The sequence below is a fragment of the Orbicella franksi genome, chromosome 9 (assembly GCF_964199315.1).
Source record: "Orbicella franksi chromosome 9, jaOrbFran1.1, whole genome shotgun sequence".
Classification (NCBI taxonomy): Eukaryota; Metazoa; Cnidaria; class Anthozoa; order Scleractinia; family Merulinidae; genus Orbicella; species Orbicella franksi.
Window position 1 is genome coordinate 14254037 of NC_138153.1, and position 23958 is coordinate 14277994.

Consider the following 23958-nt stretch of genomic DNA (forward strand, 5'->3'; position numbering starts at 1 on the left):
ACACTTCATCAAAAAGATATAGACGCCGTTTCAGTTTCACAGCAAAGACAGTAATTCTCGCGGGAAAACGGACGACGTTGGCTTGGATGCGCTTCTGAGCGATTTAGCAGCGGTCCACTCGTAAAAATTATCATTTTACTTTCAGTATGAACGGCTAGCTCACTAAATACATTGGCAATATTCCTTGAAATTTATAACTGAAGACGGGCAGGTCGGGTTTCTCAACGGCCATTCGCATGTATGAATGACCCCGCGAGCTAGCAAATATACACGCAAACAAATTATTTCTGCACGTATTTGTCTTGGGGCTACGGACTGAACAAGAATTAAACGTCTTCTAAACCTTACAATTTTGTAAGGTAATAAGTTATAAGTTTTATAGGATTAAGTATTGCTCAGTCTGTAACCCCAAGAAAAACAGGAAAAATACGTGCAGAAATAATTTGTTTGCGTGTAGATTAGCTAGTCTCGGGGTCATGCATGCGAATGGCCGTTGAAAACCCCAACAAACGTCTTCATTTATAGATTTCAAGGAATATCTAATGCCAATGTATTTAGTGAGCTGGCCGTACATACCGAAAGTAAAATGATAATTTTTGCGAGTGGACTGCTGCAAGGTTTCACTTTTTCAGGTAAATTTTGCACACAGTCGGCAACGAGACGTCCACCAAAACTTAGGTTTTGTCCAGACGCGTTTGCGCTGAAGGTCACGTCTGACTGATAACCGTTGGAAGATGTGGGTGGAGCTGTCAAGCAATTTCTGTCACCTTGGTGACAGTATACGACCCCCGCTTAGAACGAATTCGTTGTATGAAAAGCCGACAGTCGTTTTCTCGCCTCAAACACCCTACGGGCGTCTGAGGCTCGCGTGCTTCACACGCGAGGATCGCGCTTACGGCCCTTCGCGCCTTCCGAAAACGTCCGAAAACGACTGTTTTGCAGTCTAACTCTAACCTGACCAGTCGGAAAAAAGTCAACCAATCAGGACATTACTTGAAAACAAATAAAGGAGAGCGATTGTTTTCTACAATAAATCAATAACAGCAAGAGAAAATGAGGTGGTCTCTCCATAACACTGAAGAATACGAACAATAGATCTTAACAAAATTGAAAACTCCACGAGGTGTTGCGAACCTCTCAGGAGACGGTGGGCACAGGAGACTCAAAATGTGGCCGCGAAATCCGTTTTCAAAATGGCGGGAGGTTATTTCCCCCGTAGGGGTAGGGGTTAAATTACTTCTTTGCTATGTTAATCATTAACTTTGCGCCCAAAGTGCTATGTAGTAAGCGGATACTGCCAAAAATGCTCCTCGAAGAAAGATGATTGAAAACTGGAGCTTTCAGGTGGAACCAAACTTGCATGTTTTGGTGTTTTTTACTCGATGAAACGAGCTTTTGCACGTCAAGGTATTGTGAAAACTTCTTTGCCTCTTGTTGTTTCGTATTTTTGAGCATTTTAGGCTTCAAAAGGCTTTAGCGTGGACGATTATTCAATCGTAAATTTGGATGTTCTGGGAAGAAGAGTACCTGAAGAAGAAACCTATGTTTTTTGGTTGTTAAAATCTGCATTAAGCGCCGATATTTAGGAATTTTTTTTCTGTTCGGCAGGCGGAGAGGACGCGCATGAAGACAAATTGAAGCATCTTATCGTGGATTTCAAAGTCCTGCTGATCCGCGTTAAAGATTTCATATAATAAGTCTAAACTGTGGAACGGTCCTTTCTGACGAAACCAAACTGTGGCTAGAAGATCAAATTTCGTTTGGGAGGAAAAGTCAGCATCAGGCGTCCTTATCAATGCGAAATAATTCGAAAAACATAGCATGCCTACTCGGAAGAAAAAAGTGTACGCAAGATTCAATGTGGGAACTATGATGAGAGAGCTGAAAGAGCTTCGAGAAAGAACTGCCCTCGAACATGAAAAGGTTTTGACCGCAACAAGAGATCTTCAGGCAAAGAAAGCCAAAGGACGAAGACTTCAGCAGAAGGTTATCAACGTTTTACGTTTTTTTAATAGCCATTAGAAATCCGATTCGGTTTACCACAAACTGGATCTCCTTAAACCCTTAATTCAGTGTTGCAATTAAACCAGCTTCGACAAAACACTGACCCCCTACTGACCCCCTACTGGCCCCTTAACTGACCCCCTTAAAAATCATCGGGAAAAAATACAAAGTGTAGTACAAATCAAGTTCATAAAATAAAATCATGTTACCTGAAAGTTCCAAGATGGCAGGCGAGTGTTGCAAAGGTGTGACACTTTTCTTCTTTCGTTACAAGTACAGGTTTTGTTCACGGATAAGCAAGCATAAAATTAGTTAAAATATCAAGGATGATATTTGTACCCATTAAAAGAATGAAGTGGGGAAAACAACGAAGGAACAAAATAAATTAAAAATGTAACACGAGCGACACGCTTGTATGATACAAAAACCGGAAGTCGTTTTGCAATGTAGTCAGCAGGGACAGTTCCTGGTCTCTCAACTCGCTAATGTCGATTAGGGCAGGGCGACAAATCAGATCCAAACAGGAGTTCTTTGAAATCGTTGAAAATGAATGTAAACGTCATGTTCAACGATTTCAAAGAACTCCTGTTTGGATTTGACATTTGTCGCCCTAATTGACAGCGCTGGGTTGAGAGACCAGGAACTACATTGCAAAACAACTTCCGGTTTGTGTATCATATGCAAGCGTGTTGCTCATGTTACATTTGTAATCATATTTTGTTCCTTCGTTGTTTTCCTCCCTCCTTTTTTTTAATGGGTACGAATATCATCCTTGATGTTTCAACTTATTTTATGCTCGCTTATCCGTGAACAAAACCTGTACTTGTAACAAACGAAGAAAAGTGCCAGACCTTTGCAACACTCGCCCACCATCTTGGAACTTTCAGGTAACATGATTTTATTGTATGAACTTGATTTGTACTACGCTTTGTATTTTTTCCCGATGATTTTTAAGGGGGTCAGTTAAGGGGTCATTAAGGGGGTCAGTAGGGGGTCAGTGTTTTGTTGAAGCCCCAATTAAACTGCTATTTTTTACACTCAGATAATCTGAAATTTTCACAGAGCCAAAGTTTTGCATTGAATATTTATTTTCACTAGTATAGGTAATCACATGATTTTGAGTGTAATTTGGAATGCATACGCACTAGTAAATTTTTCAAAGGCTAGCAAAACTACACGAGCCCGAAGGGACAAGTGCAATTTATACTCAGTAATTTACAGTTTGTAATTGCACGAGAAGAATCTGTATGTGGGGCATAAAATGTTTTTACCTCAGAATAGTTTTTTCACCATTAAATTTGAACAATTTGATAATGAAACAAAGGGAAAATATTGCAGGTAACAATCTGCTGCTGTTCTACACCATGTATGTCTTACCTGTGCCATGTTTGTGGACGCTGAACAAAAACTCTTCAAGCTTTAATTTATAGATTTGTTTTGTTTTTAATAGCTGGATGATCTATCTGACAAGGAAAACCGACTACAGGCAACTATTTGTGAGCATACTGCAGCCATTCAAAATAGGCAGCTGTCAGTAACAAGTGATGAATAGGGAAATGTCAAGATATCTAAAAGGACCATGAGAAAAAGACAGACTGAAACCTTGGAACAGGCACTCAAAATTCATGGTGGGAAAGCGAACAACCACCTACCAGCTGCTGTAGGACTAGTAGAGAACCTGTGTACTAAATTCAGTAAGAAACAATTAGTCACAACTGTTTCACGAAAGAGAAAATTCTGTGAAACTGTTTTCCCTCAAATCTATAACACTAAGGGAAAAGACTTTGAAAAGTCACAAGAAAATGTGTTGCGTAACATATTTTTGTAAGGGAGTGATGGGTAAAGCTAAGTACAGGTCTGTGTATCAATCCATCTCTATGAAAAAGGGAGTTAAGAAAGGGTCTAAACAACAAAGATTGAAAGTAATGGGTTGTAAAATTCCATCCCTGCTCCCATACAACAAACTGATGGAGCACGTAAAAACCATCGACCTTGGCAAAATAGGTAATGTAAGAGAAGTGTTTTGTGCAGATCTTAAAGAGGAAGAAAAAGTGAATGGCTGTTTCAGATACTTAACAGATTTCCTGCCATCACTTGCCTCTTTGTACTTAACTTTAGAGCAACAAACAGAGGAGAGGTTGTTGTGGTTTAACACACCTAACACATTTCAGGTTGTTCTTGGGGGGGATGGTGCCCCTTTTGGAAAAGATGAGTCAGCCACTGCTTGGAATGTTAGTTTTCTCAATAGGGGACAACATATCCTAAGCAGTAATGAGAACTTCCTCATTTTTGGAGCTAACTGTTCTGAAAGTTTTGTTCCCGTACAAAGGTATGTGAAGCACCTCTTACAAGAGATGACCACTGTCAAGGGCAAAACCTACAGTATTAATGGGAAAGACATCAACTTTAAGTTTGCAGAGTTTCCTAACAATCTTAAAATGCTTGCATTCCTTGCTGGAGAACTATCTTTACGTGCCAGATATTTCTCAACCTTTGGAAATGTGAGCACTGCTGACTGCACTCATGTAAAAGGGACTTTTGGAGCTAGTCCAGGCAATAAATGGAAGCCATGGGCCTACGACAAAAGGGTGGCTGTTGCAAGGGAGGTTGAAAAGCTAAAGAAGCAGGTCAGTAAACAGAAAGTTTCAGAGAAAACAAAGCGAAAAAAAGTAACTGACTTCATTTCCTCGCAAGGTAGTAGACAAGAATTTGTACCATTGGTTGGAAAGTTTCTTGATAGAACACATCGAACCGTTGCATCCAAAAAACAATTCTTGTCAGCAATTATTTAAGCTGATCCTATATGAAAGCATTGGAAAGTCAGCACTCAGAAGACAAAAAAAGTAAGCTTTTTGGAGTGACCTTCTCCTTTAAACTGAAAACATGTGAGCTAAATGCAACAAAATGTATAGTAAACCTGGGCCAGTTCAGTATGATTTATTACAAAATTTAAATCAGCCACAAAAAAATTTTTAGCAACTGATATTACTTTGTGAAGGCTTGTGGAAGGGTTATACTTTAATAAAGCACCTGGCAGCAAGTACTATTTTGGTTTATGAAAACCATTCAGTGGATAAAGTCAAGAAATTGTGCAACCTCGTTCCCAGGGTCTCTCATCTTACCGCCCCCTGGAGCCAACCCATTCACATAGCCTCCTTGTTATTACAGCCACTTTATTCTGGCTTGAACAAAAGCTCAGTCAGTCGGTCATTTTCTTATTTAAAGAACCCCTTTAACCACACTGTTAATGTGGTCAGATTTTTGTGGCCCACTGGCAACCGGATTAACAGAGTTCCACTGTAATTTAAAATTGTCAGTGTTGGTTGTTTTTAGAATATTTTTACTTCATAGAGGTCAAAATGAATTTGAGCTATTACCCACAAAACAAAATTCTGGATTGTACATTTTAGGAGTAAATGTACACAATTTATAATAAGCATTAGGCATCACTTTGATAGTGAAGTCCCATAACTCTATTATTTGGAGATTGGATATCCCGTATCCCTGAAATTACCAAGGCTGATTAATCTCTATTATCATGTCATCAAAGCCATTATATTTTGACACCAACTGTATCAAACACAGTTTCCTAAGCAGTAACAAGAGTCTTCCTTTTGTAAACCAAAATAGTACTTGCTGGCAGGTGCTTTATTAAAGTATAACCCTTCCGGAAGCCTTCACAAAGTAATATCAGTTGCTAACAATTTTTTTGTGGCTGATTTAAATTTTGTAATAAATCATACTGAACTGGCCCAGGTTTACTATACATTTTGTTGCATTTTGCTCAAATGTTTTCAGTTTAAAGGAGAAGGTCACTCCAAAAAGCTTACTTTTTTTGTCCTCACTTATAGCAAGTGAATATTCAGCTTTTCCACTCACCAAAGGTTCAGCCTCTGAAGTGCCTGCTATCCTTGAGAACTTCGTCTCGAAATTAAGAAGCGACTTCAGAGGCCACCATTTTGCAACTGTCTTGGCAGCCAGGCTGTGTTCATGTGACTTCATTCTGTCCAACTCAAAATTGGCGGGAAGGAGAAGAACCTGCAACTGACTTGGCATCTGTCACAAGGTCAGCAAAGTCTATTTTTTCCCAAGCGATTATCCTCTTCACTATCTTCAATGCTATATTTTAGGGTTTAGAGCATGTTTAGCTCAAAATAATATGTCTCAAGAGCAGCCATAACCCATAGTGGTATTCAAAAGGCTTGTCAGAAGCCATTGGGACAAAATCCCTCAGATGGAATGATGTCATGAAAACTTGGTCTGGGTTCTTCTTTGGAGGTGAACTTTATAAGGAAAACCTGCACTTTAGATGCTGAAAGGTTTTCATTAGCGTCGACATAAAATGTATGTTTTATGGAGTGACCTTCTCCTTTATACATGTATCCAAAGAACAAAATAATTATTGTCCAAACCCAGTCTTGTTAGTAGTGTTAGTGTCTAATAAGTACCTGCAAAGAGATAGTTATACAATCATTCTAGCAACTCTCCTCAATATTCTGGGAGTCTCCCATCTACCATTTAGATCATCCACCCCAGGTAGGTTTTGAACTATTGTCCAGATACAAGGGACCATGGGCTCCTAGGGACAGTGCTTAAAGTGCTATTATGATGAAATTTGCAGATGTCCTCCATGACATGAGCATAACAGTTTTGTTACCATGGCAACATACTGGGTTTCAACCTTCCCTGATATAGGCTTCTCTGACCACCTTTGGCTTTCCATTTTGCCTCATCAGCACGATCCAGGAAGCATATTAATATGCAAGGTTGAAGTCGTAGCCTTGTTTAACATTTTTCAAGCTGAAAATCTCTGAATTAGTGAAATCAGGTTAGAGGGGTCTGGAAAAGAGTGAGTTGCCATGGGAAAATACAGGCTGTATATAATTTTTATAGCCATAGGTGGGAAGCCTGTAGTTCTAACTATAAGCCTACTAACCTGATGTAATATTGGGTTGAGTGTATGACAACATCAGTCACCTCATATGCATATTTATATTTTTCAAACTTAGATATCTTTGGAACTGATGCAAATATTTGCAAAAGGTAAACTGCATTTTTAATCTTTTGTGGAATTCGATGTGATACACCTGAAAATTCTGACTCAAGGGGTAAAAATTTAATGACAGAAGCACTTTAAAGCATTGAGTTGAATTTATGCTGTTGACAAAATTTTACTGTAATTTTACTGTAAGGAATTTGGAGGGGAATTTGGTGTGGTTATTGAATTGACAGAGGTTGGTTTTGTTATTATTGTCATTATTTTCTATATTTCTGAGGCAGAGTGGTTGTTGGCAAAAGCAAAACTGGCAATATCCTCACTGACCTGTATTTAGATGTTTTTAGGTTTTTGTCTCTGACAATGAAGGTCAATTTAAGTAGTTAAACTGTCTTTACAATAGCACATATGGATATTAATGGTGTAGTTATATTTCAATATCCTCATACTAAAATTATAGTAATTTTATGGCTCAATTTCTACCTGTGCTTTAATTTGTTTAAACCAGTTTATTTTTTTAAACCAATTTAATTTTATCAAAGGGGAAGGGGGAATCTGAGAGCAACAATAAATGAGATCAGCAAATATAAGGAAATTTGCAATGATTGCTTTCACGACTTAGTGGAGATGAAGTGGACCAAAAAGTCAGAGATCTGATGTTTGAATCTAGGTCTGTCTGTACAAAATATGAAAAAGATTGTATTGTAGTATAGGAGCATTATGGTAAGTTATGTTGGGGGGTTGATATGGGATCCTGACTGTACTGTTGTAGGGTGGGAATAGGGACTTAGGGGTTGGTGGTGTGCTTGTGATCCTTTTTAAAAACCACTCTGAAAGTGAAAACAAACTGATTTGAAAACTTTACAGCACAGGTAAAAATTATACATTATATCTTGTTTTTTTATAGGTGGTAAATGAGCAAATACCCACAAGAGACCTGTCCAAGTGTGATTTTTGTACTGATAATGGAAATCATAATAAAGATACAAAGCCACCCTGGTGTGATTTCTTCCTTGACAGTGAAGTGCAACCTAACCAAAAGTTGCATTCTGTAAGAGGTTTACAAAAATTAAATGGAAAATTAAACTACACCAGTTTGTATTAATTTTATAAGTACTCCTCTCTCCAAAATATATCTGGTATGCTCTCATACTGGCAAGACTATAATGTATAAATTTTATGGGAAATGTTGCCATTTAAAAAATATGCAGCTCAGACACAATATCAATGATTCTCATTTCTGTGGTGTTTTCTTCAGTGTGAAAGTGTAAAAACAAATTCTATTACCCTACATGTAAGTTGGAGAATATAGGAACTCCTCTGAAAAAGTTTGTTGTTGTTGTTTTTTTTCTGTTCATTTTTTTTTTTTGTGGAACATTCATATTTTCCTATGAGCAGTTTCTTCACAACACATTGTAAGATAATAACTAGCCATAAAAAGGACGTTTTAATCTCAGGGATCATTTTCAAGATTAAAAAAAGTGATTTTTATTTACTTTTTTTATTTTCTTTGGGCAAGGACGTTTTGAGAATTTCCCTAAAAATATCACAAGGTACAAAGGAAGGGGCAAAAATAAAAGTTATGTTTTCATTATCAGTTTGAGTCTCCCTATGAACCTGCAAAGTATGGTCATTATTTTATACTGTTGTGGATAAAGTTATGCCCATTTTAATTCAAAATACAAATGGTAACTTACATTGATAATCACTCAATCCCTTGGCACTGTATTTTTTTTCAATTGCCTTTTTCCACAAAACAAATTCAACATCCTTGTTAAACAAGGAGGGGGAGGCAGGGGGTATTCTACATGGTTTTAAATAGGGAAGCTCCATCTCAAGGTCCAACCCCTGACCCTTTGTATACATTGGTGCCATTTTGACAGAAGAGGTGCCTCTTTTGTAGGCAATTCATTGTAAAAGGGTACCCCTTTACAAGCCTATTTAAGAATACTGCATCCCTTTTCTGAACCCAGCCTAGAAAGAAGTTTTAAAATGTCTTTTTGAATAATATAACAGAATCCCCTCATTCTGGTTCAGTAGGGTAAATGAGAGATTATCAACAACATAATATTTTAGACCTGAATTCAACTTGTCAGAAATTCCTTACCCTTAAATAGTTATACCTGAAGCCTGAAAACGTTTGAGCGGAGCCTCCCCATATATGTCATTACATGGAGTCCTCCCAAGTCAGGAACTCTTAATAAATAGTGATGAAGCTGCTTTAAGACTGGTCTGATCAGGCAGCTTCTTCAGTTTGTGAGTACAAACTTGTCGCTCTCAGTCAACTTCTAATATGGAACCTTTTCTTTCCTGGTCTGGTCCAAGTTCACAGACACGACTACCTAGCAATCACGTTTACAACACTAACACTAACAATGTCACGCAAATTCTGGTTGTTCAGTTCCACCGCACCATGATCACTCATCATTGTCAGACATGAGTTCATTAGCTTGTAAAACTCACCAGCCTGGCAGTGTCATTGTCGCTATTGCCTGTTCTCAGACTTCCTTTTATGGCTGGGTGTCGGGCTTAAGATCGCACACTGAAAGAGTGATGCATTAAAATAATTGAACTCTATAAGAGAGAATTGTCAGAATTGTTAATGTTCTCTCATTCCCTGGGACTGAAATGTCTTGATGTAAGCTTATATAGAGAAAGCAGACTGAAAATAGGGCAAAATGTCTAAGTAACCTTTCAAAATAAGTTGCAAATACATATGATAGTTAGGGATTAAAAGATAGGGAACTTGGTCTGTAAACAAGGCAAATGAAAGGAACCGAAGAAATTAAAGGTGCATGCTTGACCTCATAGGATCAGAGGGGGTGGGGGGGGGGGGTGTATTGAAACTTTATAGTGTCACTGACATTTAACATTGTTGAAACAGAAAAATAAATTACATTACAACTGAAACAAAAAACAAAAAACAAAAAAAACGAGATGCCCAGATTACCGAATCGCCCATAAAAATATCCTCTTATTTATATTTAAGGGGTTCACGGCCTGCTTATGTACGTGTTAAAGGAAGCGTTTACCATTATTAAGGGATTACCAAGGGAAAAGTTAAGATACCGGTTTGAGTCACAAGCAGGACCAAGAATTTGAGTTAGTGTCGATCGGCAAGAAAGTTCCGCCCCGTTATGTGTGTGGGTCTAACAGTGTGATACGATTACAGTCAAACCTCGATTATCCGGACCTCGATTATCCGGACTTTTTTCTCCGGTCCCAATTTTTTCATGAATATTAATTAGTTGTGATCTTGAAAACTCAAAGTCGCAAAAAGCCCAATAATCCTTTCAAAACACTGTTGAAACAGCATATTATCCTGTGCGATAATATCGCCGAGTCCATGGTCGAAATGTTGGAACATGTACAGCAACTTGACAATGAGGAAATGCCTAATGCTCACGATGTGGAAGACTGGCTTAACTGGAAAACGAGCTCCCGACTTCACCGCAGATGTATGATGAAGAGATCTTAGCCACCGTTGTCGGAGATTCGACGGAAAGCGAAAGTGTATGCAGCGATGAGGAAGATGAGGGCGAGGACGAGAAAATAGTATCGACTAAAGAGGCAGCGCAATGTTTCAAAAAATGCTTGTCGTGGATGGAATCACAGAACGATATTGACCCTGTGCAGTTAATGTAGCTAAGACGAATGATGGACTTCGCAATGCGATCAAGCTACAAGTCTTTGAAACAAACAAACAACCTTGAACATTTTAGACCTTTGTAAATACCTGAACTGAAAGTTTTTATTTGCAAATACATACAGGCTGTGTAGATTTCACAATTAAAATGATGTTTTCTTTGCTGTATACCTTTTGTTCACATATCTATCTCATTAATATTCATGTTTTCGATTATCCGGACTCTCGATTATCCGGACTATTTACCGTGGTCCCGACGAGTCCGGATAATCGAGGTTCGACTGTAACAACTCTTCATTACTCTCAAGTGTTTGTCAATAGTAAATTTGAAAAACTGGGCTTCTGTTAAATGGGTTCTCCCCCGGGTAGAAAACTGACATTGCGCTTTTCTCTCAGTGTAATGCCTACCTAAAAGAATAGGATATTTGAATTGAGTGCAACTTACCTAGAATTCATTATTTCCACGCAAACGATGACTCCTGGGGAATTCAGCGACGAAGAAACGACGACATTTCGTAAAAACACACGCCTTCAAAACGGCGTCTTTTTGATTAAATAATTGTTCTGTTCCTCAAACAAATGATATGGCGAGGAAGAAGACAAAATTTTGTATATCATGGCCAAATAAAACGTTAGAAATATCCCGCCGATTGCGAAATATTGCTGTTTTACTTACAGGGAGAACGATTATGTCGCAGTCAAATTTTACTTTGCCGCTCAGCTTGCTTTTTTACCGGATGTGACGTCACTTTTTGTTGGATGATCCAAACACAAAAAAAGTGCCAGGCGCGCAGAGTGTTCGCCCCTGCCCCTGTCGAACCCACACGTTGCAAAAAAATCTCCTCAAAACCCTGACTTCGAAGCGATATATCACTTTAGCGTTAATAGCTACCACAAATCTATTCCTTAACAATCCAGCTTTACCATGTTAAAATTTCAGCGAAATCGAACAAAACCAGAATTAATTAGAATGTTTTTGTGATCTCACTCCCCAGATTTGACCTAACAAAGGACGCAACGGTCGCCCATAGCAACCGAAAAACACGAACATAACAAAGCCGACGCTTCGGCCAAAAAACTCCAGAATTATCGCCTGAGAGCTTAAACTTGAATGGGAACATCTTTTTCGATCTTTTTTCAACTGATTTAGACGAAAGACTGGCCTCGGCGGGCTACAAAAAAGACCAAGAGAAAAAACAGAACAAGACAGCGGAACAAGCCGATAATATTTCATCGCATGGCTTTCGGCACGAAAACGAAAATACAGCTTACTCCTGGATAAATTCAGCCTTAGAAGCCAGTTACTGGTCCCAAATTACTTTCTGTAACCTTACAAATGTCCTGACTTCCATCTCCGAAAGATTTTGCTCCAATTTTGACCAAATAAACATTTCGCCGTCGGCGACCGCCATTACGGTGGCTTGCATACTAAATTAGCTAACTTGCCAAAATTCCCCCGAGGTGGGGATATGACGAAAAGAGCTGAAAAATGGCCTGTAATTGGCTAATGATGAGATCATCCCACTGTCCAAATTTGGTGAGAATCGAAAGTAACGCCAATTTTCTGTCTCGTTTTCAGTCTGTGGTCACTGGAGTGACCAAAATCGATACATCGGTCGGGTATGGCAAGCCGTTTGTAGCAAAATTAAATCCTTGCAATATATGTTTCATCCTTTAAATAACGGTTTTATTTAAAGATAGAAAAAGGCATTCAATCCAATGGTAAATAAAATTTTTGGTTCAATTCAATCTTTTAATTTTCACGATTCAATCCAATACCTGGAATATTGATTCAATCCAATACCTAAAATATTGATTCAATCCAATACCTAAAATATTGATTCAATCCAATACCTGGAATATTGATTCAATCCGATACCTAAAATATTGATTCAATCCAATACCTGGAATATTGATTCAATCCAATACATCGAATATTGATGCAATCCAATACCTGAAATATTGATGCAATCTTCCTGGGCCGAGCGCGGCCAACAGGAACGAGAGTAACTGAGCACTAGAGAGCACTGAATACATGGCGGGCGAAGGAGAAGTAGATTTAGAAGTTGAGTTTCCTAAGTTTCTTGTAGACATCTTGGATAAAACGGAAATAATTTTTGAGAATTTTGACTCAGAAGTTGCAGAAGCGCACGTCGAAGTTCTTGATCAAACCATTAGTCTGCTTAGGTAAATGAGACATTGCTACAACCGATACACAAGGGACACGGAAAATTTAGATGCCATTACTGCCGCTTTTGTAGATGTAAGTTAACCAATTTTTATGTGACAAACATATTTGTTTATTAAAAGCTGTGTGTACTAGCTTTTTGTGGCAAATAACATAAACTGTGGCAAATTTTGCTACCACATTGGTCTTTGGTATTGTGCATATTTCTGCTGTCCAATCATTACTGGCACACTAAACTTTGAACTGTAAACAAAATTTTTGCTGTGCCGTGTGCACAGTCAAACATGTTTCTCACAAAAACTGCTTGTGTAAACCTGGCTTTAAGTTATTTTTGAAATAAGAACCTGTACATTTTACAAGACAGCAATCATTGAACATTGGGATGTGTTTTAAGTTTTTCAATGTTGTTGTCTCATGTTTTGCATTATTTAAGCCACATGTGGTACTTCTTTCCTAAAAACGATGTTTTTCTTGATATTCTATGACAAACATGGCACCAATTTGTTGTGAATATTATCGGGTACCCAGGGCTCAAGGCTAACACTACTGCCAACTAGCCACACATTTAAGTTTTGAATAGTATATTTTGCACTTTCATAGCCATTGTGACAATCATGATGGAATGGAGTACTGGTCTACTGGATGAAGAGAATAGAAACTAATGAAAACAGGGAAACTATGAGTGGATTTCATGGAAATAATTGCCTTAATAAGCATATGGCAAATATTTAACTATTAAAGGGAGATAAAAGAAAATGGCAACACTGATAAAAGTACATCAGAGATTGAACATAAGCATATTCAAGAAAACCAGGATTCACGTTTGTGGGAGTGAAATTTTCTTAGTGATTATTATTAACATTTTTGATGCAACAAGGAATGTTCAAGATTGACCACTCTTATAAAAAAGTCAGTGAAGCTGTGTATGAAAAAGGCTAGCTGGTGCAAAGTTAGTTTTGGCTAGTGACATGAGTCCTGATAGTAGCCATTACGCCAGTACACCAAGAGGTTAGTCTTGTGTCCTGGGTACTTTTGAAAATAAGATAACAAATTAACCTTGCAACATTTTAACATCTGTTTTGATAAGCACCTGAAAAATCTACAAGGCAGAGTAGTGCACATGGCAGTTATCAAATGCCCTGATTTCTCTTCAGTTTAGTTGTGTTGCTAGAGGTTAGGCATTCTGTAATTCAAGCAGTTTCAGAGTTTTGTATATCAATGAAAAGGAAGATGAGAAAATAATTTACTTGATACAGGGTGAGGTTTTCTGTTGTGAATTGAATTGCAAAAATACTTTAAGGGCCATAATCTCCTTTACCCAGCCCACACACATGTAGTATTATGCAATTGTCAGTTGCCCAAGTTTAACTGTCACTAGTTCTAGAGCCTCTTGGAAGATGTCTACTCCCATTTGACTTTATTATCTTAAGGGATCTAGCCTTTCCAATACAAATGACTGCACTGAATCATGTTGTCCCAGGTCAATTTCTTCAACTACAACATTGTTATCACTGCCCAATGGAGTTGGACCATCAGGATCATCACCATAGTATTCAAAATCATATGACTTCCCATTTGAAAGGGGGTTTTCAGGCTGCATCATATGATTAAGCCATATTTGGTATGGCAACCAGTTTTTTTTCTGTTCTTACATTTTGGTGGTTGAAAGCTTCAGTGAACTGGCAAAGAGCAAGGTTTATCCTTGGTTGAAAAACTAAGTGTAACGTGGAAAGATGCACTGAATTATCAGTGTCCAGGATGCCTGTCAATTCCATACTACAAAAAGTGTAAAAGTACAAGTGGGAAGCACAACGGAAACATCCCTCCACAATCTTTCAATTCGTTGGTTGTGTTGATGGCCCTGCAGTGAAGCTGCCCCTCTCCTCTCTTCTAACCTGCTCCATTGTATCGCACACACCGTTTTCAACACCATGATCTACTCGTACTCTCGAAGGCCAAAATTCTCCGTCTCTCTTAACGGCATCCAGAAACAATTCAAGAACTGTTTCTGCTTTATTGTTGGCACTACATTTCAAAAACATTATTCTCCGAGAAAATCCGTCTATACAGCCGAATTAGTATTTTCCATCGGATCAGAGAGTGATGTCCATCCAGATGCCAAAGCGAATTTACGCACCCCATCTCAAGACAGTATTTTGGAGATCTAATTTTGCTAACCTTTCTCTTATTCTTCTCCGTTGAACCCGTAACCCAATGGACTTAAAGAAACCTGCAATGAAATTATATCCATACCCTTGAATGATTTAGGTTCCTTGTCAGGTAAGCTGTTGAAACCCCTCATATCTTCTCAGCCATACTCTGTCAATCTTCTGTGAATTGTCCATCTCCAAACTCCAATCATCTTTGTTATCGTTGTCCAGATGAACATGCCATTAGGGACAGCGCGTCTCCCAACCCCAAAATGCATCGGGAACAAAAGAACATCGAGATCGAAATGTATTGTGGGCCAAAATATAATCAGACAGTGGGAGCCTGGTCTCTAACACTTGAAAGGCCTGGTTAATTTCAGCTTTAAAGCGCAGATGGTGACCACCAGCCCACGGGTACAGTCGGTACGGTCGGCACGGTCGGTACAGTCGGTACAGTGGGTACACTCGGTAAGGTACAATCGGTACGGTAAGGTACGGTCGGTACGGTCGGCACATCGGTATAGTGGGTACACTAAGCACTGTACATGGGTACATAAGGTACAGTCATTAAAATACAATCGGTACAGCACGGTACTGTCGATACTGTCGGTACAATGAGTATGGTAGGTGAGGTGAAAACGGTACATGTGCTAGATTCTGAACAACGGAAAATTCAATACAGTTGGAACATAAAGAAAGAGCCGTCGATACAGTAGGTACAGTCGAAAAGGTTGAATCTTCACACTTTGAATGTTTACATACACCCTGTGGAACCCAAAGTGCTACGTATGGACAGCTTTCACAAAAGGATTATGTAAACGTTACATATTTATTGCAAAAAAGCCACTTCTTTCTGATACAAAACCGCCTTTAACATGTGAATGAAAGAATTACCTAAAAATGAGATTTGCAACACAGGACATGAACGCTTACATACGTCATAGCTATTGTTCCTGCGCAACGGCCAATAAGAGCACGCCTTTGGACGGCTGCAGGCCTGCTCCCAGCCCACATTTTCTCGAAATATTTCAGAAAGGAAACACGAATTATCTCTTGAGCGTCTCAGTCACAGAAATTTTTGCTCATCAGATCAGTTGTGCACCATGGTATTTATTATCTTGCAATTCATTGACCTATTTGTTACTAGTAAACGAACCTTAGCTTGAGTTGTCTATGTAGAAATTATGTGTAGTTTCTTTAATTTGTTTAACAATAATCATAACGACTAGGTTGTAGTGTATTTAATGCAGTAATACAGAATTTCATACCATAATCCCATGATTATAATTCCACAAACATACCAACATTAAAACCTGAAAATATATAATATAATATATCATAATATTTAACTGTTTTTTGTTTCTGTAATGTTTCAGATTTGTTGCTTAAAAACAGTAAAAACTCTAAAACAATATGAAGTAACTATATGACAATATTGACAGTAGATGTCAGACATGTACTCAGAGTCCAATTTTCCTTAGAATGTTACTCAAGCCATGTACGGCAAAAAAGTATTAAATTAATAGTAAACTTGTTGCAAAATCAATATAGTTCGCTCTGTGCCATTCAGTACTTACATGTAAATGTACATGTACATGCATATTGTGGTGGGGGTCAAGTTGATAAAAATTCTACGGAAATGAGCTGATTGATCAAATATTTATGCAAAGCACGATGTGAAACACAAGACTAGTTTCACTTCATGCCAATAATGATTTCACATGCTTATCCCTGTTCTATTTTACAGAACATCAAAAAAACATGGTCTAATATTATTATTAATACCAGCTGCTGGAATAGTCTGGAATGACTGCTCTGTCCTTTTTTTGCTAATAACAAAATGATTTCAATCGAAAGAGAACTGGCATGTTCCATATGGGTTGTCCAGAAACAGTTAGAATCAGCTTTTACAATTTCACTAGTCTGACCTGCAATGATTTCGTATATTTTCTAGTGCGAGAATGTTTCCTACACTAAATGCTCTAAATAATGATATCATCTTCTCTATTTAGCAGAGCATCAAACAAACAATTTTGCCAAGGGACCTGTAGATCCAGGTTTTCATTATCCCTGATGATCTTTTTCATTTTGATAGAAGTAAATTGTGATGATGTTCTTCACAGTGAAGAAGCTAAAGACCTGTGGATAACATAAGCCAATATGGCAGTAGCCTGCTACGCTAGTGTCAGGTTGCACAGTTATCCCTAGCTGTTCAAATCATCAAGAAAATATGTACAACCTGCTACTGATCATATCACAAGGGCCATTTTATAGATGAAAACTTAGGTCAAAAGGTTTCTAAAAGCACTCTTCTATCTTTGTACTACACTAACCACATGTCCTGCATTTTTCATGGGGTGGTGCATTTGGTTCATGGTAGAAGGAGTATTCCTTTCCAGCATTGATGTCTTTCTGATTTTGTGTTTTGCATGTCGTTAAGCTGTTTTAAAACCCACGTGACGTGATCAGTAGAGACCCAGCCTTGCATTCCCAATGCAGCAAAACGGGCAAGTTCATCTGCAGTCAATCCTGTTAATTAGTAACAATATGATATACTTGTCATCTGGCTTTATTAAATATTTTCTAAGGGAGTGGGGTAATAGACCTCAAAAACTAGAGTTGGAGTGGGCTGCTAGCAGACAAAGATGTATATAAGATTATAAAGCTCTAAGCGTCACTGCTTTCTAATTCAACAAAACTGTGATACTGTTTTGGAGATGGCATCCCCCAACTCCCCCACCCCCCAACTCCCTTTCCACCCTTGGACACCATGTCACAAAAATTTTTAAGTGAAAAGAAACCTTTTAAAACCTTAATCGCATTTTTTCAGCTACAAAATAAGCATATCCCATTTTCCATTTTAAATCATTTTACTTTTTCGGGCCCGTGCACGCATTTTCGTTTTGTTTATCTTTAAAATTGCATAAACTTTATTGCATATTTTAGCCGGTTCCGGTACTAGTTTAGGATATACCTGGAAAAATAAGCCTACACATCACGACATCACTTCACACGAAGTCATTTCTTAAGTTTTTAAAAAAAAAAAAAAAAAAGCTTACCATAACTTGGTAGCATATCGTCAGAAGGATTGTCCCAGGTCATGGCTTTGAATTTGTCGATCGCTTCCGAGGAAATTTTTCGCCGAGTTGTGGGCTGGCGAAAAGCTTTCGAAAACCACCTCACCTTGTAAGCGCTGGGTTTTCCCTGTCGACGGCTCAACTTTGCAAGGATAATTCTATACGTAAATATTGAACAATGCTTGGAGCAACTCAAGTGAAAAATTTATTCAGGATTTACCTTTCCCGCTAAAAATGATAAAATTAACCAGGCGTACTAACGTTAGAGACCAGGTTCCCGCTGTCTTGTTATATTTTGGTCCATGATACATTTCGATCTCGATATTCTTTCATTCCCAAAGCATTTTGGGGTTGGGAGACGCGCTGTCCCTAATGGCATGTTCCAGATGAATCCTAGTCCTCAAAGTTCCTCGAGCACCTCAACAGGAATTTTAAGAAATGGTCTTCCATGATTCCAACTTCTGAGTCAAAATTCTCAAAAATTATTTCCGTTTTATCCAAGATGTCTGCAAGAAACTTAGGAAACTCAACTTCTAAATCTAGTTCTCCTTCGCCCGCCATGTTTTCAGTGCTCTCTAGTGCTCAGTTACTCTCGTTCCTGTTGGCCGCGCTCGGCCCAGGAAGATTGCATCAATATTTCAGGTATTGGATTGAATCAATATTTCAGGTATTGGATTGCATCAATATTTGAGGTATTGGATTGAATCAATATTCCAGGTATTGGATTGAATCAATATTTTAGGTATTGGATTGAATCAATATTCCAGGTATTGGATTGAATCAATATTTTAGGTATTGGATTGAATCAATATTTTAGGTATTGGATTGAATCAATATTCCAGGTATTGGATTGAATCGTGAAAATTAAAAGATTGAATTGAACCAAAATTTTATTAACCATTGGATTGAATGTCTTTTTCTATCTTTAAATAAAACCGTTATTTAAAGGATTAAACATATAATGCAAGGATTTAATTTTGCTACAAACGGCTTGCCATAGTCGGGATAGAGTTTTATTTTTAAATTATATGCCTTTGTGACTACTTTGCTAGCCCTTTACTCGTGGAAAACACCAATTGATTTTAATCATGACTTTTAAGAAAGAAAGGTGTTGTTAATAGTGTTATTATCGTGTAGTTCATATCGTTCATGCCCATACATATCCCGAAGAAAGTTCTAGATTAAGATCATTACGTCATCGGAGATTTGTCAACGGCTACCACTGATGGTGCAATAATACAGTTTGTGTTGATCAAGTGATGTGATGTCTACAGTAAGAAAAGAATCATCAATGACTACTTTGGAATGTGCACTGCGTTCCGACGGTAGTGCTAAGCAAACAGTTAAATTTTAAAAGCGCGGTTATAAGATCTAACAGATCTTCTTGTTTTTTTATTGCGTGACAGTGAAAACGATCTATAATAATATTGCCCGAGGGTTCAAGTAAACAGGAAATACACGATATATTCATCCCATGTCGCGACATCCCTTAATTCCGTCTTCTCGGAAACGAAGCACTGCTTTTCCCGAATCAAGTGTAGATATAATTCTTCATGAAATCATTGTTCGCGACTCTAAAAAGCGGAGATGCTCAATAAATACAACATGTTCCCTCTATTACGTGTAGGATCTCTGCTTATGCTAATGCTATGGAATGCCCGAGCTGCTGGAATCGACATCTACGTTTCACCAAGGGGAAACGATTCATCACCTTGCACTCAAGAAAAGCCTTGCAAGACGCTGAATAAGGCTTTCTCGAGCGTTTCTGGTCACAACTCGACAAGGATTGAGTTGGATGAGGGAAATTACACGATGAAAAAGAGCCACAATTTTACTAGAATGGCAACGTTTGGCCTGTTTGGCCAGGCCAATTCAACTCGAGACAATGTGACCATAACGTGTGATGCAAATGCAAGCCTCTCGTTTACTCTTAGCGAGAATATTTCCTTCAAGCGAATCAAGTTACTAAAGTGTGGCGGATGGTTTGAGAGCTCTTATGGAAGGAACAATTATCCAGATCTTCGGGGGGCAGAATTCATGGCAGCCCTAGATTTTCGATATTGCAGAAATCTCTCGATCTCTGATGTGGAAATTTCGTCTTCGCCAGGATTAGGCGCTAATTTGTATGATGTTGGCGGCTTTGTGAGCTTTACAGACAGTACTTTTGCCGATAATAAAGCTGCCTCAAATGATATCTCAGAAGAAGGAAGTGAACTAGAAATACTTCCCAGGTACGTGCATTCTGGAGGCGGTGTTTTTGTTATTTTAAACAGGTACGGCGATAACACAGTGAATGTAACGCCAAGCGAGCATGACTCATATCAACACAACAACCACTATTTGTTTACCGATTGCCACTTTCTAAGAAACGAAGCGAGATGGTCAAATGTCAGTGAAAACAAAGATCTTAATACGCCGGAACGTCCTTTCAGCCGTGGTGGAGGATTGGCATTGTTCTTCAAGGGGAATGCCTCTGGATGCAACGTAGGAATCAGTGCTTGTAAATTCATAGATAATCGTGCCTCTTGGGGAGGGGGTCTGCAAGTACTAATGGAAGACAAGACAGAAAACAATTCCTTTACGATGGAGGGAACGACCTTTCTGAGAAATAAAGCAAATTTCTCCGGTGGAGCAGTACGCATTGGAAACATGCCACTCAAATGCAAGCACAAGCGGCTTATTTTGAACCAATTCAATATCAGCGACTGTTCATTTGTTCAGAACGAGGCTTTGTGGGGAGGTGGTGCCTCCATCTTTGGTAGAACAATCGCGCACACCAAACATCCAGCACCAGCTGTCACTCAGTTCCACTTTAAGCAATCCACTTGGCAGCGCAACAAGGCAAACGTGGGGGCCGCCATGGGGCTGTATCTTTACAACTGTAATGAATACCACATCGGACCGCAAATTCCTTACCATGTTTGTTTTGACAATGGCACGGTGTTTCAGTTTAATCATGCTGATCTTCAACGTGGTGAACTGAAAATAGGACAAGGAACTCTCTACAGTTTGGAGGTGCCTCTGATCTTCAAAAGCACCACGAAATTTTGGAACAATAGCAAGTCTGCGTTAGTTTTAGATGGATCGACCCTCGAAGTTCATGACCAGTTAGAATTCATCAACAACACTGGGTTCAGAGGCGGCGCTATAGCAATGTATGGCAGATCAAGAATTATTTTCCACGAAAATGCAAAATCAACCTTTGAAGCAAATAGATGCGACGACAAAGGTGGAGCAATGTACATTCAAACCCCTGGTTCTCCCCTGGTAAGATTCAACATTCACACCTGTTTCTTTGCGTACAGCAACTCGTCCATACATTATGATGAATGGAATATAACGGTCATCTTCAAAGATAACAGGGCACCCCATCACGCCTCAGGAATGTCAGTGTATGTCAATACACTTAAAAACTGTTGGCAAGTGGGCGAAAATCGAAGAAACAACAGCGTACTAAGATGGAAGTTTGTCAAGTTTGATAACTTGCCTGAAAATTTCACGAACTTTTCGGGTGAAGTCGCGACAGACCCAATAGAAATTAAGTCTGTAAAAACAGACTGGGAGGTTGCCCCAGGTGAGATTTTTACTGCAACCGTTAAATTGTATGACGAAGTTAAACATCTCGTCCCAGGGATTATTGATATAGCAACCAATTCTTGTTCTGAAGTGCAGCTCAGTACCACGTCAACATTATTTCAAACGACGAATGGAACCATTACCGATATCAGTTTAAGCGGAAAAGAAGGAAGCAAATTTTCTGTGCATCTAAACTATAAGGGAAGTCAAATTTTAAGTACAGTGATAGAGGATCTCAAGTTAAGGAACTGCCATGCCGGATTTCGTTTTTCAAACGGAACATGTAAATGTATGGATCCAGTCAAAGACAAGCAAGCTAGAGGGGTGTCGCACTGTTCTCCTGATGGGAAGAGGCTTTACGTGAAACAGGGATATTGGGCAGGAAAGGTTAATGGCAAATTTTCCACGTTTGTCTGCCCTGATGGTTATTGCGAATCATGGAATTCAAGCGCTAAAGACCATCTGTATAATGAGGATCAAGTGTGCAGGCAGGGTAGAAAACAGAGGAGCATACTCTGCGGACAATGTGAAGCAAATCATAGCGTTACTATTGGCAGTGAACGGTGCAAGCCTGAATGTACGAACTTGTATTTGTTACTGTTGATACCGTTTGCTCTGGTTCTTCTCCTGATTGTCATGGGGATCATGCTCATAGATCTTGACGTCTTTACTGGGTACTTAAACGCCTGGGTGTACTCCTACCAAGTCATGAGATACTTAGCACCAGACGGATTTCTATTTAACAGTTTTAGCGAATTTGTCATAGCCTTAACCAACTGCCAAATTAAAGTTGAGAGCAACAGTTTCTGTTTGGTCAAAGGTCTTGATGATGCTGACAAACTCATGGTAATGTACCTCATCCCGGTGTACGTCATAGTAATTGTGATCTTGTTAGCGAAGATGGTGAGTGCTTTTCCAAACTGGTGCTTTAGCACACGGGTCAAAGCTCCATTTCGTGGCATATGCACCATCCTTGTACTCTGTTATACAGACATCACCTATATTTCTCTCAGGATTCTGCGCTTTGCCAAATTTGGATCAAGGGTCGTGCTTTACGTCAATGGTGAGATAGAGTTCTTCAGTGGAAAGCATCTCTATTATGGAACTGTCGCCACTCTCTTTGTGGTGTTCGTGTCAGTACTCTTTCCGTTGTTCCTTTTATTTCGTCCGCTCCTGACAAGAGGTCTCCGTCCAGTCCTGAACCTGAATCGCTGGAATCCGTTCTTTGATGCACTTCAAAGCTGTTTTAAGGATCAATATCGTTGGTGTGCGGCCTTCTACTTTATCTGCCGGCTTGGTCTCCTGGTGATCTATGAATTTATGCCGGCAGGTCTGGTGAAAAGACTTTTGCTGGAGGTGGCCTGCATCCTGATCCTGCTGATCTTTGCAATCTTGAGGCCCTACAAGGAAGCCCGTGATGTCGAAGAGGACGAGGAGAGTTATGACTGGATGAACAAATCTGACGTGGCACTCCTGACCACACTTTCCTTCATCGCTGTGACCAGTTTCCCTTACGAAAACAGCCTTGCGATCACCCCTGGTGAAAAAGACGGGCTCAAAATATTCCTTAACATCTTGTCTTGCGTTCCCATTGCTGTGCTGGTGGTAGTATTAGCCTTCCGTGTTGGAAGGAGATACCTGCCCCCTTGTAGAGAACCTCGAGAAGATGATTTACCAATTATGTCCGAAACATCAGGCAGCAGCAGAGAAGGCCGCAGCCCACTCCCCACAGTGTCTGAAACTACTGAAACATCTGTAACTCGACACAGCAGTAGAGGAAGCCGCAGCTTGACGGACAGGTCATAGAAAATTCTAACAACTGAAGTTAAATAGAATTGATAGTTACCTTGTCAACGATTATGATGACACGCACGCTAAGATCTTTTGCATGAAATGAATGATTTTACCATTCGATTTGCGACTAGATTTAATTCTATTGGCGAAGTACAATATTGAGTAGTCGTGGAAAAAGAGGCGTTTTGGACAAATTTTTGCTGACTAGTATTGGTTATTGTATGATCAAAACTATCATAAAATTGTCGAATATGATTAGTTATCAGCAGGCCCCATTAAAGCACGAATAGGGCACACCTGTTCTGTTGGATTAAATCGATAGCTGCCACAGGACACGTACTTAAATGGCTCCCTTTTCCCATCCATCTAGAATTACGTAAGATGTATTTCCCAATTGGATTCCACTCGGTTCTCTTACCACTATTGAGAAGTGTGCTATAAAGACCGCTGCCGTTTACTTGATAGGCAAACTTTAGAAAAAATGTAGAGAGTTTATTCCCTAGTTCAATGTTACAATTTGTGTACGG

General features: G+C 39.1%; 2 protein-coding genes across 3 annotated transcripts; both read left to right on the forward strand.

Annotated features, from left to right (window-relative positions):
• The first annotated feature begins 1227 nt into the window (after nt 1-1227).
• On the forward strand, nt 1228-8497 carry LOC145497058 (uncharacterized). 2 transcript variants are annotated; one of them, XM_081476852.1, is made up of 5 exons: nt 1228-1407; nt 1609-1986; nt 3455-4631; nt 7014-7047; nt 7908-8497. In XM_081476852.1, exons 3-5 carry the CDS (start codon nt 3807-3809, stop codon nt 7916-7918), a joined length of 870 nt encoding a protein of 289 aa, XP_081332978.1. In that variant the 5' UTR covers nt 1228-1407; nt 1609-1986; nt 3455-3806; the 3' UTR covers nt 7919-8497. The 2 variants fall into 2 exon arrangements, with proteins under 2 accessions (XP_081332978.1, XP_081332977.1); XM_081476851.1 differs by lacking the exons at nt 7014-7047; nt 7908-8497 and having other exon boundaries at nt 3455-4876.
• An 11083-nt stretch (nt 8498-19580) lies between these two features.
• Nucleotides 19581-23443, forward strand: LOC145498496 (uncharacterized). Its single transcript, XM_081478417.1, has one exon. It carries the CDS (start codon nt 19649-19651, stop codon nt 23441-23443), a length of 3795 nt encoding a protein of 1264 aa, XP_081334543.1. The 5' UTR covers nt 19581-19648.
• Nucleotides 23444-23958: the final 515 nt, after the last annotated feature.